Source organism: Formica exsecta, unplaced genomic scaffold (genome assembly GCF_003651465.1).
Source record: "Formica exsecta isolate Colony F162 unplaced genomic scaffold, ASM365146v1 scaffold43, whole genome shotgun sequence".
Classification (NCBI taxonomy): Eukaryota; Metazoa; Arthropoda; class Insecta; order Hymenoptera; family Formicidae; genus Formica; species Formica exsecta.
Genome location: NW_021851539.1, coordinates 231,773 through 251,215, shown reverse-complemented (window position 1 = coordinate 251,215; position 19,443 = coordinate 231,773). Strand labels below are relative to the sequence as shown.

The 19,443-nt window shown below is 40.8% G+C and overlaps 1 protein-coding gene and 1 long non-coding RNA gene across 2 annotated transcripts in view; one reads left to right on the top strand and one right to left on the bottom strand.

Annotated features, from left to right (window-relative positions):
* Positions 1–6,778, top strand: part of LOC115240433 (homeotic protein empty spiracles-like) — a 31,701-nt gene extending 24,923 nt beyond the window's left edge. The window contains exon 3 of the mRNA XM_029815569.1: positions 5,373–6,778. Within this exon, the coding sequence (XP_029671429.1) occupies positions 5,373–5,642 (270 nt within the window). The 3' untranslated portion in view covers positions 5,643–6,778. The remainder of the gene's footprint in view (positions 1–5,372) is intronic.
* Positions 1–19,443, bottom strand: part of LOC115240440 — a 222,757-nt gene that overhangs the window by 73,605 nt on the left and 129,709 nt on the right. The window lies entirely within an intron of this gene.

Sequence of the window (19,443 nt, the reverse complement as noted above, 5' to 3'; positions counted from 1 at the left end):
TCGGAGCTGTGAAATCGGGCTCCGCCGTCTGCCTCTTTCTTCTTCTTCTTCTCTCTCTCTCTCTCTCTCTCTCGCGTGATGTGTACGCTCTCGCGACGATTGAAAAATAATATCGCCGGGTTTATTTAGCTCCGACGCGTCTCGCGCAATAGCAGAGGGGCGCGGATTGTCGCGACCGTACGGGGGATTAAAAATAATGTTTCGAGCGTGACCGTCGAGCCCCCGGGGGATTAGGGGGGCGACTAGCTCTCGCGCGCCCGGCGATTGGTTACTATCCAGCTGGAGATTTTATTTGAGGGGGCTCTCGCCCGTGTACATATTACAGGCGATGTGTTCTGTCTCTCACTCTCTCGCCCCCCCTCCCCCTCCCTCCTCTCTATCTCTCTCTCTCTCTTTCTCTGTCGGCGAAAAAAGCGGGCACGACGAAAAAAATCACTCTGCACACGTTGTGTTGTCGAGCTGCCGTTTGGCACGGCACGGCCTCGCCAATTATAAATCGCCGGCGCGGCCGGATTTGTAAAGCGCGCTCGGACGGATAAAAAAGCGCTGATTGAAATCGAATACGCGTACGGCACGGTGGTAGGTAATTAAATAGACGGATAATAAACGAAGAACTGAGCGAATAACGGAACGTATACTCTTTGCTCATAACATTTTAATTAATCAAATCAAAAATTTTTATTTTTATTTTTATTTAGCTTAAATGTGATTTATTTAATTTTTTTTTTGGTTCCATGTATCCTCCCAATCTGATTTGATATTTTTTAAAATATATTATTTCTGTATATTGAGAAAAACATCTTTACGCATAACTTTTGAACAACGTTTATCAAAGAAAGATTTATGATTCTATAAAAAAAAAATATCATGACTCAAATTGATGATAATTAAAATAACAAAAATTATTATCAATTTTATTTTCGTAAGATCGATACTCTCTTCTATTTTAGGATTTCTATCTTTTATATTTAATCGCCAGATTGAAACGTATTAGATATTCTCAAACATTTTGTGCGAAAGAGTCAGAACTTTTATCAATCATATCGAAATTCTAATGCAGCCGCGAAATGCGGAGGCAGGAGCGGCGCAGCATTAATTTCCATTAGCGAATATCCAATTTATCGCAGAAGTAAGAGCGGCCAATCGGCGAGCGCGACCGCAATAAACGTAATTATATTTAACGGGGCACATAAAGGCCTCGATAGATTAGGCCTCTCTTTTACCGCACTCCCCCATTGCTCGTTTCTTCTCTCTCTCTCTCTCTCTCTCTCTCTCTCTCTCTGTTCTCTTGCCACGTTTTCAACCGCGATTCATTTGTGCAGCGCGACGTAACGCGATACGTCTCGATCACCGGACGCGCGCGCGGTCTGGGCCGCGTAATTAGAATATCAATTAATAATCCGGATTAATTAAATCTGCGATTACCGATGCATGCCATGACACGACGTGAGCTTTCATCATCTACATGCGCACATACATTATATCGAAGATGGAGGCAGGCAGATTAGCTCGCGCAGATGTACATACGGCTCACATGTCACTTTTTTGTCCTTGATGAGTCCAACGACATTTGTTGCGCGCATTCATTACGTCGTTGTCATCGTTGCATTAATTATTTCCCGCTCGAAGCGTTGTGTGCGCAACCGGTCTGCGACTTATCCCGAAGTAATTTCCTTATGAGACGGATGTCGCCCGAGCGCTTATCGTGGATACTGCAAGCATAATTTGCGCAGATAGACAATTATTTGCATCAGTATCCATCGATAACTTCAAATATAGTATGCATAAAGTAGGGAATATATATATTGCAACGTCGATGAAAACGTTCCTGATGATTCACGATCAGTTACCTGATCGTTATGCATTCGTATGCATAATGCACGAACAATACATCACAGTTTTGACGTTTGCTGCGCTAAAAATGGAATATTCTATTTGAAGAATTTTATTCTCCCAATATAATATTCTCTTCGATGGACGTAGAGTTTAAACTTATCTGTAATGTTTCATCCACTTATGACTCTTCAAATGCCAAAGTTAACGATGAATATAAAAGTGTAATTTATGTATAATAATAAAGATAAGTCTCTTCGAAAGTAAACTTAAAGCTTTAGAAATAAATTAAATTATAATGGGAATGATATTTTTTTTTTATTTTGGAAGATCGTATAAATTTTTAAGGAAAAAATGATTTAGACATTTAAGATTTACCGAATATCAAATTAAAAATTTCAAAATAAAACTACGATTATATTACCAGGAATAATAATTAGTATCTCTATATACATTTTAATCGAGAAATTAATGTAATTTTCGACTAAAAATATCTTCAAGTGAGAAAAGACAAATATTCACTAAGAATCTTTAAAATGCAGATAAACAGAAAAATGTCTGTTGATCTCTGAGATATAACAAGAATATGAATACACACATATATATACAACTGCGTAGTTAACTAGATCCTGGCTCACCTGGCCGGTTAACACAAGATAAAGGCCGAGCACACTTTCATCGGTACCATCCAGACATGTAATTGAAGCTGTGCTCCCGGAATAACGCACCTAAGTGACAGGTGAACACCTTATATGCGAAGCGTGTACCTATGACAGTTGTACATATAAAGTGTGTCCGCTTGAGAATTTGTGTCGCTTTTGAGGAACGAAATATAAAAATGCGCTACAAAATACAGAGAGAATATATGTAAAATGTAATCCTGCCAATATGTGGAAAGATCATGGCCGCAAAAAATAGCCAATCAGCGAGGGAATATGATTAAAAAATGAAATATATGAGAAATCTCATTTCATTGTCAATAGAAGAGTATTTTCAACGTTACGATTCGGTTAATAATAAAATAGAATTTCTCTTCTCTCTCTTAGAGGAAATACTTTAACGACAATGACATTGTGAATACAGTTGTGTGAAATATGTGTTCACAGAGTCCATCCATTAACGGTGAATTAAGTTTCACGTGATTCTCGATAGAAGAGATAAAACGCGCGCGCCGGGTGCGAAAAATCCAGCTGACGCCGACATCGGATCATTTTCTCGTTGATCTTTGCTTATCCTTTTCCCCTCCTCCGTTTCTCTTCGACGAGGGCGAATTCCCAATCGCGCGTTACCATCGTGCATTAAACTCCGCGGGGTAATATATCAGGGAATAAATCGACGAACGTGTTGGAACCTTTTATAGGATTTTTACAACATGCGCGTTCGTGAAATACTGGCGTCGATGGAGGGCGCAGAGAAGGAGAGAGACGGAGGTTAACGTCGCACGAGGGGGACGGGGCGGAGGACGGTTAAACTGAGTGTAAGTTCAGGTACCGAGGAGAAAGAAGGAGAAAGAAGAAAAATAGAGAGAGAGAGAGAGAAAGGGGACGCGGGAGGGTTGCTCGATGGGGATGAAGCGTCTGGCTCATCCTGGGGGATGCAACGCGCGGTAGGGGATGCCCGGGTTTCCGCGTGCGTACGGATCCGCCAATCGAGCTTCAGGACCGCCCGCGATCGCCATGGCAACCCCGGGGGTCGACGGGAGGCGATTACGAAACGGGGGTAACTCGATTAAGCACGTGACGCCGCTCCCGGCGGCGACATCCGGGGACATGGGATGGCTTTCGCGGGCGGAGGGGGATAGAATAGGCCCAAAAGTACGGTCTGCTCGAAAGGGGTTGTTCTCTCTATTTGCCCTCTTAATCACCCGTTAAGTGCCGCGACCCCAATGTGGTTCCTCCGGGCACGCAGCAACGAGTTTGTCCCTGCTTTCCTGCATTTCGATTGGCCAGCGGTGAACAACAACCTTGAGATGGTTCTGAGGGGTGAGATACATTTAATTCTGGCTTAAAGGCGAAATATTCCGCTTTGGGCTGCTATTTAAATCGTTTAGATTCAAAGTGGCGCGAGAACAATAAAAGAATTAATGTGACAATAGTTCAATCTTTTTAAAATTTTAAAAGAAATATATAATAGCGTTAAATGTTTTTACTTAAAATCTTACAACAATTTTACTTAAAATTTGAATTTGAATTAATCAAATCTTCTTAAAATTAATATATCTTGTTAGATGGAGAATTTACAATTTAATTTAAATTGAATGATTTTTATGTAAAAGAAATGACGTATCTTTTGGTTTATGATTTTAAGACTTTTGTGACAATTCTCCTTCAATGATGGAGATATTTAACAAAAATATTATACGTCAACAACAAAATAAATCTCTGATAACACAATAAATTTATATTTTTTATTCCATTTGCGCCGTAATTTCATTATAATGGATTCGATACCGTAAAATCATTCATTTCGTTTCGGCTCAGTCACTGCGAAAGTCGATCGTGTCGAAAGATAATCCGGGTCTTGTCAAAACCGCACAGCCACCCGAGACGTTAGACAAACATTCCCGTTTCAGCCTCTACCCCCTTTACCCGCGCGTGTGTGTCCTCTCGCGTCACAATGCTGATTTTCCGCGTAGATAGTTTCAAAATGGGTCCCCCATTCAACCCTTTTCTCACGAGAGCGAAGCGTATATCTAACAGTCAATTCGAGGACAATGCCCGATCGAGTTTGCTGTGTCTCCTCCCTACGAGTTTCATCCCCGTTTTCTTCCACGCCAGCGACACGTACCATTGTAACCGGATACTCCCGTTTAGGGGTGGCTCCATGATACATCGGGGGTTGACCGAGCCAGGCTTATAACTAGTTGCCACTTAATTTGGCAAGCCTGGCAAGAGAGCGAGGGGTTCGATTCGCCCCCTGTCTGTCGGCAGGGGATTGGCCCACCGAGATCGATTGGCGGATACGTCGGTATTCGCTGGGGACGGCTACGCTCGAATTACCTATCATTGAACGTCGCGTATCTTCTGCCTTTCATCGGGTTCTTCGAAAAATTATCTTCCTGTTTCCTTCGCAGAAATCACCGATCAGATATTCTCAGCTATCTTTTTTTTCTCGAATATTCTTGCCCGTCGTGAGTTGGAAATTCAAAAATATATACAAAAATTCATTCCCTTTAACAATTACGATATCAATGTTTTTTATATATATAATTTCATTATTTTATATTGTTTTGAAATCAAATCTGTCTGTTTTCTCTGTTTTTAGATGTTCATTTTTTACACAATTTTTATGAATGATTATATGCATAATTCGAGCAATCTCAATCGGGTGTGTCGATAATTTTATACAGAATTTTCTGTTCAAGATGATTATCCCCTCTGATTCAAAACATACACATAAAAATATTGATTTATCTCTTTTTTCTGAAACGATTAATTCAAACATAACTTAAGCCGCTATGGTTGTTACAGTTATTGCGTTATAAAATCACGTTAACTTTTCAAAAAGTTAACAGCGACGAAAAATCATTGATGTTTCAGGTAAAAGTGTGGTTCCAAAATCGCAGAACGAAGCACAAGCGGATGCAGCAAGAGGAAGAGGCGAAGGCCCAACAACAATCGGGTGGCGGAGGTGGAGGCGGCGGCGGCGGCGGCGGCAACGGCAACGCCAACAACAACAGCAACAACAAAAACACTCATCACGTGAGTAAATGGCAGCAGGAGACCGGCGACTATCATCACGAGGAGGATGAGGAAGAGGAGCACATCGACCCGGAAGCCGAAGAGTGCTCGAGCAGTTCCGAAGCGTAGCTAGACGTTCTCTGCCTGGATTAGGATCCAGGATCGAGTCGAGTATCCTGAGTGGATTTAAGAGTCCGATCAAGGTAGGGGCTAGCTGACTTGGATCTCCTAAATCGGGTTTCTTCGAGTTCCGGCTGCGTATCGAGGAATCGGGGGCTTCACTTCGAACAGAGCTATCGGTGTTAATGTTCCGGGGCAAGAGGTTAACAGTAGTGAATGAATTCCCACGAGTGGCTCCGTTGAGATCGCTGCGCGATCTCGCTTGGGTCACGGCCGAGGCTTTACGAGTATGATCTCAAAGAGCGAAAATCGGCAGTGGAAGGTCTTAGAGATCGTTTAAAAGCAACGATACTCATCCTACTTCGACTGGAGGCTGACCAACGACACGAATATAAAAATGATTGACAAGAGTCCGCATCCTGAAGAGCCTTTTTATCAGCGAAACCGTCGAATTCTGTTCCGAACTTGCCAAATTAATCGACGAGTTAAATATGCAGTATTATAGTCTCATCATCGATTTTTTTTAAATTCACATCTTTTGATATGTAAAAAAATGCGTGAATTCGTTTGAAGAACAATGTCATTCCCATTCTTTTACGATCGCTATTGAACGCTGTAATTTTACACGTAATATGTGAAGAAGTAAAATCGATAATGGAAACCCAGTATTGCATGTTTACCGTCAATAGGCGACGCCAGGAAACAAGAATGTTTCATTTTCTTCGTCTTCTTTTCTTTTGTCTTTTCTTTCGAAATCACGATATAGTTCCTCAGCATCTTCATTCCGCGTCGTTGTCGAAGGGAACGGTCGCGAACGATCTGTAAATATCCTCGAGAGGATAAGGCGTTCTCCGGCTAGACTACCTTACAACGAGGCCGGAAAAAACGACGGAGAGATCGAAGACGTCCATCGGAAATCGGCTAATGGAGGCATTGTCTGCGAGAGACGAAACTAAATGGACGCGCTTCCGGCGGAAAGCGGCGGATGGTGAATGTATCGAGAACGATCGACATATCAACTTTCGGCAAATCATTTTTTGGCTGGTTATTCAAACTCCGCAGATTTTTGTGAATCTTAGTTTTAGCAGTAAAATTAAACGATGAAATCTTCAATTTTATTCCGGATTTTTCTTTAATCGAAATTTTTAATTTATTAGAAAGTTGCTCGTAAAATAATTTTTAAGGCGGTTGTCAAAATTCAAAAGATGATCTAAATGAAAATTGATCGTTCGCGATTCGCCTAAATTCGCCGATCGCCACCAGCGCGCTTTGTTGATCACCCTTATCTTGCCATAAAAAATTCGCCATAAAAACTAACTTTCGTCGGATGGTGTAAATAAAATGTAGCAGGAGAATAAATCGTGAAGCCTTTGTGGAAGCATCTCGACGTCTCCCGTTTTTTTTTTGTTTTTTTTTTTTCGCAGATTTTTGTGAATCTTAGTTTTAGCAGTAAAATTAAACGATGAAATCTTCAATTTTATTCCGGATTTTTCTTTAATCGAAATTTTTAATTTATTAGAAAGTTGCTCGTAAAATAATTTTTAAGGCGGTTGTCAAAATTCAAAAGATGATCTAAATGAAAATTGATCGTTCGCGATTCGCCTAAATTCGCCGATCGCCACCAGCGCGCTTTGTTGATCACCCTTATCTTGCCATAAAAAATTCGCCATAAAAACTAACTTTCGTCGGATGGTGTAAATAAAATGTAGCAGGAGAATAAATCGTGAAGCCTTTGTGGAAGCATCTCGACGCTCCCGTTTTTTTTTTTTTTTTTTAACGCGAGTGTAAATAAGTAACTGATAAGAAGGCATACGAGATGCACCAGATGCATATGTGCATGCGCAGAAACGTAAGTAAAACAAAACTTTAAAGTGAGTGCCAAACTTCGTACCCTTAGTGAAAGAAAGATCCCAGTGTAAACGAAATGTATTTGCAATTGTATTTAAGTCGTTGTTCTACGAGCGAGCAGTATTCCTTTCGTCGGTCGGTGTTTCGAGATATGTACTGACGATTTAAATTATTATTGCTAATGTGTGTTAGACCCGGAATCCTGTGCGTCATAATAGAGCTATCGCATTTGTAAATAGAAATTTTAATCTCGAAATCATAATATTATTATATTGACATATTCTCACCTTCTCTCGATAATTTAATATTATTTTAATACAATCGTAATATTAATACATCGATAGATTCTCTCAATATTTTAATATTATCAAGTAGCGCGAGTTGCATTTGGCGAGTATTAGATTTATTTATTTAACTTGATCAGAGAATTCGCGCTTATCGATTTCATAGAAAATTTATTTAAGTGTTGCGCGTATAGGAAAGTAAGTTTTCACGTATAGGAAACATATTTTCCTACTCCGCTCAATAAATTCGCTCGATTGTGGCGCAGGGCTTTCGCTTGTAAATAATCCTGTAAATAGCAAATTGTGATTTTGACGTGCAGAGCCATAGAATTGTACGATCATCAAATGACTCAGTTCGTGTTCTCTAGCGATATAGCGAAATAAATTATACCGTCTACAAGAATCGTTCCGCTTTTCTCTCGCCCGTTCCAGTAACCTGCGACGTATCCCTAAAAAATTCTTTACCATACCTGCCGATTGCATGCTATAAAAATTGAAAGACATTATAAGATCGAAGGTATTTTTCAATATGATGCCTCTTTACCTAATACAAGAAGATAAAAGAAAAAATTGTACGCAAGACGCGGAGGCTTTTTTCTCTCAATATTGCGTATATGGTTATATCGTATTATCCTAATAATCCTGACATTCAAGAAGACATCGAGGGACGGTAAATTCGATATTGCAAACTCGAGAGTAGGTAATTTTGCAGCCGATGACTCATACACGGACCCGGCAGAAATTGTTTGTTTTCTGCGCGCAATAATCTCTCTCGCGCAGCGTATTATTTTAGAAAGGCAGTACCCCGTGTACGAAAAATTGAATAATTTCCGCCGTCGGGCATGGACTCGCGTCGTGGTAATACTCAAGCACACGACATTATCGCACTGACCGGCCGTAATTACCGGGGTACGCGCAAAGGGGGTGTCTTCGCGCCGCAAATTGTTTTTCGCGAGGGCATCGCCGGGACAACGGCGGGGTCCCGACGGCGCAGAAAATCGCCGGGGTACTGGTACTATAGGTATACGGCCTCTGCTGCGTCTGCGGGAGCGATCCTTGTCGATAATCGCTTTATAATCGCCGCTTCCAAAAGGAATAATTTACTGCGTCCGACGTGGAACTCTCTCTCTCTCTCTCTCTCTCTCTTTCTCTCTTTGTTTCTTTTTCTCTCCCGTTCCCCCCGTAATTAAACGCGCCGGATCTCTCCCTTCGTGCCCGGAACAACGGATGTGCGAACGCGGTCGATGTCGGTAGATCGTATTCGGATATTCGCTATCATCCGTCCGTATTATTTTCGTCTACAAACGAACACATCACCCCCGAAAAAATTTCATAAGTTTCACAGTGAGAATGGAATAGCGTTATTTTTTCTTTAATGCTGTCTTTCATTTTTCATATCATTTTTTAGGGATATATTTTTTCTTGGATGTTTGATAATATGTGATGTGTGTTAAAGATAATTAAAAATCTAGAAGATTTTTAATTTGAGATTTCTCTTTTTCTTCAATATATGGAGAATGAAATATGCATTTGCATTCCATGACGCCGACATGTATTGATATAAAGTAGGATTAATAATTTACTCAGTGAAAATTAATAGCGCAGTGATAACGTGACTTGTAGGCGATTATTGACATATTAATCAGTTCATGTTAATAAATTTGTAAATTGAAAATATCCGCGGTTATAATGGTTTGCAAACCTGTAGAGTGAAATAAGACTTTACAAGAAAAGAGAAAAGGACAACCGTAAAATAAATCGTACGATAATAAATATGAATATATATAAATCTTGAATATAAACTTTTAAGTATTTATCTTTTTATCATTTGATTCATGAATGGATGAAATTAAGATTTAATTATCGTAACAAAAAATGGCAACATGAATATAAATTTGGCTTTCTTAGCGAATCTTCGAAAATATTCATTTTCATTATCATAACTTATTTCAATAAACTTATAACATTTAATAAATGAATTTATGTCAAATAAAGACTGAACTATTTTGGACATATATCAATATCACTCATTGTCAGCCGGGCGTAATAATAAAATTAATTCGATATAATTATTTTATATTATATTTCTCTTATATTTAGAGAAACTCTAACGAGAAACTTTCTTACATATCGAATAAATTTTCAGCTATGCCCCTTTGCGTTATGCGCTGTTATTAACGCTACATTTCGGCATTGCGATCGAATATTGAGGAGAATTTCATAATACATCCGAGAAAAAAAAAAAAAAAAAAAAATTCTGCTGCTACATAAATCTTCTTTTCAGTACACACTTTATTGCGGCACACTATATGCCGCAAATGAATAAACGCAGCTACACATATAATCATTTTTCAGAATCCAAACTGATTAACTCCATTTTTTGTAATTTCTTAATTTTAGTACCATGTGTGGTACTAAAATTAAGAAATTTACAAAAAGTAAACTTGATCAATTTATCTTATGAGAAACTTTACATATCTCTTCTCTCTTGTTATTTCGATATTAAATATTCAATAAAGTTTTAACGCCAGGCTAATTTATTCCCGATATATTCATATTGAATTTTTTCAAGATCGCCGTATTTCCATAGCTATTAATTGTTAATTGTCTCATTGTATATTCGACGTGAACTCATTTGTCGGGCCGGAAGGGAAACTTGGCGATCGCCGAGATTACTCGATGTCCATTTTCACATCTTGGACGCGCGCGCTTATCAATCGATCAATTAAGCGACTAAATTAATCTGCATGCGGGGCAATCGCCGCGGAGACAAGATACGAGAGATCGGACGCGAGGCGCTAATGAAACGCATTAATTGAAGTGTTAACTAGGGCTCGTTAATTAAACGTCTCGCCGGCAGCCACATGGTCGTCAAAGCGATCGATCGATCGATCGACAATCGATAATTAATAAATCTTATTGATCATCAAAGCAAGCAATCCTCTGCTTCTTATCGTTGCACCAGTTTTCCCGGATGATCCAGTTTCATTATCACGGCTGCACCGTTCGCGATAGTTTAATTAGCACGAGGATATTGTACCCGCTCGGGATCTGATTTTTCGACGTATTCGTTAAACGAAGCAAATTTATGACGCGCATATCGATCGCGACTATATAAGTGTCGCTCTCGCGATATTACATGCATTTTAAAGTGTCCGATAGAGGAGGCTTTCGCGAGAACGCGTTATACGATAAGGGAAGGTATACGATATCTATGTGATGAAACTCGAACGGACGTCGATATTATTGCGTTAGATGGATAATAAAGTTGATAATATTCCGTTAATACTTCCACTGTCTCGCGCTCGAGACAATCTCTTAATTGCTCCCGAACGTCATTGCGATAATCGTAGCGTGGTTAAAAATTATCGAGCGGAATTATCGCGCGCGTATGTAGGCCTTATCGTATTTCGCGTGCCGGTAAATGAGTTAAAATAATACGTTTCATTAAGTCTCGCGGGATTAGTTTCACTGTTACGAGCATACCGGTAGATAAGCGGCCGGATTACACGCGCGGGGAGCAATAAGTGCATTATAAAGGTGGATATACGCCGCATTCTTGCGAGAGTTGAGTTGTTCGCATGCACAAATTGTTGTTTACCGTCGAGTCACGCGTCAATTTAAAGCCAGTGAATTTTCCCCGCGTGAGAGTCCTCGCGAATGCAGATGTCACGCGTGCAATATCAAGTTACCGTAGTCTATGACCGATCATTTAAAAGAGAAAAAAATTTAATCTTCCCGCAAAAAAAAAAAAAGAAAATAGAATATATTGTACATAAGTTACTCTTTTGTTCGCACTCCTCGCACATACCTTCTTAATCAGATTAAATTTGAATAAAAAAGTATATTAAACTTGGTTTGAAATATAAGAGAAAAAAGGGGCATCTTTCAATATAAATATAATAGTTCTGGATTAACTGCCTCGAAAACTTACGAGCTTCGCCGGTCGAAAGCCGGAACGATTTAAGCGTATCTAAAGCATGGTCGCAATTGATCCCTCGTTTGTTTCTCTGATAGGTTAACGCCTACGCCAATGTGCGAGGGGTAAGACAGAAATGTGTCGGTTTACTTGGGCGAAGAGCGCACCACGTAAGGCCCGCGGCTAGGTGAGGAAGAAGGTGGAAGGGAGGAGGAGGAGAGGAGCAGACAGCAGCGGAGGAGGCGAAGGTGGCGGGAACGAGGGGGAGAAGGGACAGAGATCGGGAAGGGGTGGGGGAACGTCCGAGGGTTCAGAACTGCTAATTATGTAAATTGCCGGTGTTGCAAATTACCCTCACAGTTTGCGTTCATTCTGCACACAATCCACACGGTCTCCGCACACCTCGCACGGAATCCATCCACTTGGATACTGTTACTTCCTCCGGCAGGGAGGAGGATCGGGGAAGAGGTGGGAGGGGGAGACGAGGGAAAGGGCGAGCGGAGGAGAGATGAGAAGAGAGGGAAGATGGCGGCGGATAGAGCGAGATGGATGATCTCCCCGAGGACGAGGAGCGAGAGTTTCTCGTTCGGTGCCTCCTTCTTACCTCTCATTCATCATCGCTGGGATACTCGACGATGCGCGGATATCAGTATCTGCTAACAGATACCGATGTCGGACAGTTCGCGACGAACGATCGCGAACATTTTCATCACGAGTGTCGTATTATCGTCAACTAGAAATGCTAACGATTTAGAATAAAATAGGATAGGCTCCGAATCAAATTGGATATTTATATTTTCGAATATTTTCGTGAAAAATATTGAAAAGTATAAATATTATCCATAAATATTGAAAGAAATTTTTTCATCTTCGCGTTTTGTGATCTCGCGTTAATCATTCAATTATCATTATATTTGAGACCTGTCTTTCCAACTCTGTCCAGCGTGAATTCAACGATACAAATACATTTGTGTATCACAAAGAAAATACGAAGCATGCGAACGGTACAAAAAATATTTTTGGCGTTTTACGTCGTTTTGCGTTACCAGTCTGCAATTTGTCATGTCAAGCGTAAACGCGGCGGATAACAAGACTGATCCGTGATACAAATACATTTGTGTATCACAAAGAAAATACGAAGCATGCGAACGGTACAAAAAATATTTTTGGCGTTTTACGTCGTTTTGCGTTACCAGTCTGCAATTTGTCATGTCAAGCGTAAACGCGGATAACAAGACTGATCCGCGATGCGTGTTGCGATGTTGCGACTGTCAAAATCGGACGTTTTCGTCGGACCATATGCGGAAGATACATGCAAATTCGTACCGTGAAATGTAGAGAGAGAGAGAGAGAGAGAGAAAAAGAGAACAAGTTGAAGCGAAGGAGCAGGAAGAGAAGAAGCGCAGCAAATCGCCAAGGGAAAAAGATGCGAGTATCTTTGCCGCGCGGTCTCTCCCTTATCGCGTCAGAGAAACCGGTACTCGACGAGACGCGGATACATAGTTTATCACGAAAGGATAGAAAAGTTAGCGGAACAACTGTTTTCATTTACGCGAGCCGTAGATGACACCAATTAAGTCGCACAGGACGTGACGTCGGCGCGGATCGCAGACTGTAATCGCGTGACCATGAGTTTCCTCATTCCATGTTGCAGGTGACGCGTACTTAGCTGCATATCACGAGGAACGGATAATAATGCTGGAAGTACTCGGAACGAATACGATGATGTAAATGACGCGGAAAGTATCATTCAAAATAATTGTATATGTAAATTTGAAAGGATGGCGTAATTAATATATGTCGATGAGCGCGTTAACGAAGTACTTATTGCGCGCATACCCACACACACGCACATATACACATAACGCGGTGAGCTATACGGTGTTCTTAAAAGGAGCGAAGGAAAGTATATATGCTGCGAGAGGTAACATTACGATGAGAATTTATAGCTTCGGCAAATTTAGAGCGATCACTCCGACTAAATTGTGAAGATAAAATCGCGGAATAATTAATTACAATTAAGTCGGGCCTTGTATTTGTAATGATACGGAGAGAGAGAAAGAGAAAGAGAGGGAGTATATCTGCACGATGCGGACGGATATATTGTCATTCAAATTTGGCACAGGCCGTAGGAGGTGTTTAACGACACGAAACGTCGTTCAGCGGTGCTGAACGAAACAAGCTACGTAAATTAGGGAAGATAAGTGGTCGCTCAGGCCACAGGATGAAGAAGTTCGGACACGCAGGTCTTTTACCCTCTGCAGGAAGTATTTGATGCCCGGATAATTGAAGAGCCGCGTATTCCGTGTCTATTCAACCGTCTTCGATCTATTAAAACTCATTTAATCGATTCACATTCGTCGATTCGTTTCTATAGATGCAGTAAATGAAAAAAAATATATTAACAAGCAATAACATTCATCAGAATTAATTACATGTAAAACGAAAGAGAGAGAAAAAAAAAGAGAAAGATGGTCTTAATGCTCGGTTTTTCTTGTTTCCTTTTGTCATTCGATACATCTGATTTTTTATAAATTATTTACTTTTTGATTAAAAAATAATAATACAAGATATATATATATAAAATCAATCTATTTCTACATGTTCGCCCAATGTAAATCGCTGCTTCAAAATTTTACTATTGCACTCTGTAATTACTGTCCATCCATGTGATATTCTCGCTGCACGAGATTATTGCAACTGTGCGTTTAGCAGAGGAGAGATAGGCCGAAATTTTTTGCACATCGTGCGGCGTCAGACCCGCGTAACATTAAGTATCACGTAGGAGACGTCGGCCAATAAAGTAGAACGCGCGCACGAACAAATCGTTTAATCCAACTCGAGGCCGATCGAGGTAATGACGGCCATAAACTGCAATGCCGAGCAGAGAGAGCTCCAAGATTCCTGGACCCGAACGGAATTGGGCTTGACAGGCGAAATGGGCCCGAAGTCTCGGGGCATGTATACCTGGACCCCCGTCTCGTCTCGCCCCCTCGCTCCGTCACTTGTCTCACACGCCTGTTCCTTCTTTTTCTCTCTCTCTCTCTCTCTCTCTTCCTTCTGGGTCCGCCTGAGCCTACAACTCGGATGCCACAAGCCTGGGATCCCAGATGGAGGATCCGGTTCCAGGAACCGAGCGTGTAAAACACCGGTTAAAGCCGTGCTTTCCAAGCCGGAATCGATGGGAAAACAATGGCCCGACAGGTCCTAAAGTGTCTGACAAATGTTCCACGCGTGTCCCGACGCGGGGCCCGACCGGGCGCGGTTCGCGAGCGCGCGTCTCGGGGCCCGCGTCTCGCATTTTTCTTTTCCGCCTGCGCGAAGCTTCGGCATCGCAAGTGTATCGCGTCAAGCGTATCGAAATCAAGAATGCTATTTAAAAAACACCGAATTCAAAATTTACACATACATAGATACATACACACACATTTCAGAAAATTTAAAATATATGTAAGATAATAAAAGAAATAAGAATATAAAATAAAAATAAAATAAAAAAATAGAATAATATGATAGAATAGACATATAAAAAAGTGCAATTGTGCATCCAACTTATATCTCTATATCAACGTGTAACGATTTGGCGTCTCGATCGGATCGATGCGTTCGGACAAAATTCCTCGCGAGATAAAAGTCATTTGATATCCTGGGATTCTTTTTCGGCGAAAGATGTGCGATCCGCGGCGCTAATAAGTCACTCGACTGAGCGGGTCTCTCCGAGCGTTGTTTCCATTTGAATAACACGAGAGCGACACGATCCTTTTCCACGGATGTGTGCCACGAGATAAATAAATCCAGCGTCCGGCCCGGGTGAAGAGGTGACCGGACCACCGAGCCGACCAGGTAACGACGCTCGTAAAGTCCAAATTAAAGTTGAATTAAGCGACTGCGACGGAATCTGCCGATCGATCGTCGCTCGCTATCGAGCGTCCAATACCTCGGATCTCCTCCTGTTGTGTTCCCGTCTCGAGAAGCCTGGCTTCTTTCGTTATATGTACGACGGTCTCGCCTTCCTGCCTCGACCTTCGTGATCGATCGATCGCGACCAAACACGTTACCGATTAAACGAGTCGCGCATCGTTCGCAAATTAAGCGTGTAAAACGAGGGAACGTGTGGTTGTCGGTGCGTTATACATATTGAGACATTCGATTTCCCCGAAAATTAATTACCTAATTATTAGCAGCTATGCGTAATTATTTCGTTTTGTGCAGGCGACTGCCATTTTACGATATTATTTTGCATATTGACAACTCGCGATAATTTCGTTTCGAAAATAGTCTATGTGTGAATTTGTCTAAATAAATTATTTTATTTATATGTTAAAAATCTCTGTATATAGAATATGTCTATCTTAAATATTAATATATAATTGTTTCTTCAATTACTAGAGAGACACATGCAAAACTTCTTCAAACGCGTGCGCGCAAAAATTACTTTATTCCACGTGTCAAATTTAAATAAAGTAAATTTAAATTTATAATTACTCGTATTTTGAAGCAGTTCTTGGAACACATTATTTTTAAATAAAGTGCCATATCTATTCGCCATATTATAGCATATTTTTGTATATCATTTAATTTTTATTCTAAAATATTCTATAAATATGTAGAATATATCTTAGAATAAATTAATTTTGATCTAAAAAATCTTTTCATGCATATCTCTACTAATTAAAGAAATACAATTACATGTTGCATTTAAAAGACAAATATATTGTATATAAATTTAATAAAGTAAACGTATATAATAATCAAAGATATACTCTAAAAAATTCTGTGCGATTTCTCGATTATGTCATCACGACGGCACATGGTTGCAGCTAAGTCTAGTATTCTAACAAGCTCCTATCAAGAATGCATTCGTAATCGAAAGAACGAACATTGCGGCACTTATCGATTTGCCCTTCCTGGACATTATCCTCAGTGATTTTTGTCATTCGGCTTGAGCATTTACGGAATGCGAAATCAAACACTATGGACGAGGAGTAGCGAGGTTAATCACGTGAATTCGATTCGTTGCGAAATAAACGCGCACGCCAAGTCGTAAGAAAGAAGCATCATCAGCGAAAATTTCATCGATCGATGCGATCGGAAAAGTTGAAATGATCGAAAGAATGGATGGATTATATTTTTTTGCAAACATCATAATTCGACTAAATATCTCAAGGAGATAAATAAATTGTAATGTTTAAATATGATAACATAAATTAAAACAAATATTCTCTAATTATCCTACGAGTCAATTTTTCTCCGATAACAGAGAAAGAATAGAACCGAAATAAAAAAATTCTTTCAAAGGACATAGTAAGGAGGCATGATTGAAGAAGGTGAGGCATAAGACGAAGGAGAAGTAGAAAAGAGGAGAAAGAACGTAAAAATGGGGGGGACGACGATGGGGGCGATGTGTGTGGGTTCAGCGCAAGAGTGTCGGGTTACCAATGAAATAGTGGTACCATTTTGTTTACATTATTGTCGGAGGTGTGCATCGGCCGGGTGTGTGTATAAAGAGATGCAGGCGTGTCCGATGCGAACGCGTGTGTTACGCTCAGCGACCGGCCGCAAACAGCGTGTAGCGTGTACGACGCGAAGAATCATGCGTGCGCGATCAACGCGCGCCGCGAGAATTATCCTCTCGTTCCTAGACTCAGGAGAGAGCGATCCTTGATTGGACCGATCCGTCCGCGAAGATATTTTCCCAGCGTTTTGATGATGCTACGAAACCAGATGGCCGACGAGAATGTCGAGTGCTCTTCGTCTATCGAATGAATGACACGTGTAAAACTAGGCATGGTTTTTTTTTCTCTCTCTCGGTGGATTAGATCGGTGGATCATATGATTGAGCTTTATATCTTCAAATTATGCTGACTCTTCTTCATCGCTGCGTCTCTGATTATCTCGTCAACGTTCTGTTCTTCTATCCGTGCCCTCGTATGGAAGGCGTTTATCGAGACGTTTGTAACGTTTATAATATTTGCATGCTCGTCGTATTAGATTTTTCCTTTGAGATTCAAGCCTTTTTTTTTATCATAATAATTTTTGCAGAACGATGGTAAACACATGGTTCAAATATATATATGCCATTTTTTTATATTAATTGATGAAAACTTTAAAAATATTCGTGGACAGATGCGTGATAATTATTTGAATATTTATTATATATATACACACACATATATATATTTTTTATTTTTCATCGCTGGCATTTCGAGAAATAATAGATTATCGAAGCGACGATCGCGGAATGACTTAGCAGTTGGATCGCGCGAGATAACACTTCCGTCAGCGACGCAACTAGTATTGTGCAGATTTTTTCGCGCCGAGTAATTCACCGGCTGAATACTCATCGACGTGACAGCCGGCATTATCGCCGCGGGAATAGAAGCGACGGCACTCGTAGAAATGCAAATTCCGGGAGGAAATCCAGGGTGGCGATAGGCGCTGGGAAGAGGCGACGAGGAGGGCAATAAGAGAGAAGGGGGAGAGGAAAAAGAGTTACCTGGGCAAACATGTGGTTACGGCGAGCCGAGGTTGGCCCAGGTTATGATAGGTTCGCGTGGTTGGCCCACATTAGACAGATCCACGGGGATCGAGATCTCGAATCGTAGAAATTCCCCTTCGCCCTTCCCTCCCCTTTCCTTCTTCTTCCTCTTCGTCAAGATGATACTCGGTTATTAGACGTTACGCGCGGCAATACTTCACGGGGGCCCCGCTGCTGCTGCTGCTGCTGCTGTTTCTTCTTTTTCATCCATGGTTTATGCTGTGACCTCGATGGTCTCTCGACCGGCGACCTATCGATGGCGTATCCCTCGCACGGACGATGGAATCGTGCGGCAAATCGTGTAATTCAGTTCTACGATTCTACAATTCCTCGTCGTGGCGCAAATCAGACGTAGAAAATCGCGGGACACTTATACACGGTGTTGAGCTCGTCTTCCGGATCGGGACGATTCTCAGGTACGTGAGCGAGTGTATCGAGATCGTTCCTAGTTCCGTGAGAGTGTCTCTCGATCGTCTTAGGTAATCATTGGCTGGTCAATCATTCACTTTGACGGATGCCTTGTACTTTGTTTGTTTTGCAGATTATATCCATCTCCTCTTTCTTTCTATATTTCTCTCTCTCTCTCTCTCTTTCAAATTATTTTAATTATTTTAATATATTTCAAATTAATATATTTTAATATATTTCAAATTATTTTAATATATTTCTGTATTTCTTGTTAAAAACTTTTTTAACTTTTCGATATTAAATACCTCGAGATGATGATGCCTCTAGTTAACAGACACGTTGAAACTAAATCTACTTGAAATCAGCTGACGTTAAAATCATCTTCTTATTTGCTATTCTCTCTTAATTCATCAAAATTTCTTCTGTTATCAAATACACACCGGACATACGGGCCTATAAAAGACTCATTCAGTACGCGCAGCAATCACACGAGGAATTTCGCGGGTCACCCACGCCAAGAGTCTCCCTTCGATCGATTCGATTCATTTTATTCGATCGTTGGCAGGCTCGTGCGAGCCCGACACTACCTTTTCACCGATCGAATGCTCGCCGAGCAAACGGGTTATGAACTGCCATAAAAACTCGCGCCCCCGGTCAACGACTAGAGGAGACGCCGTACCGGATGACATTTTCTCTCCCAGGTACGATAGATATAAATGGAACTGGATCCATTATTTTACAATTGGTCGATGTTTAACGATGTAATTTTTAAATTTTCTTATATATTATACAAATATGATATATTAGTATTTA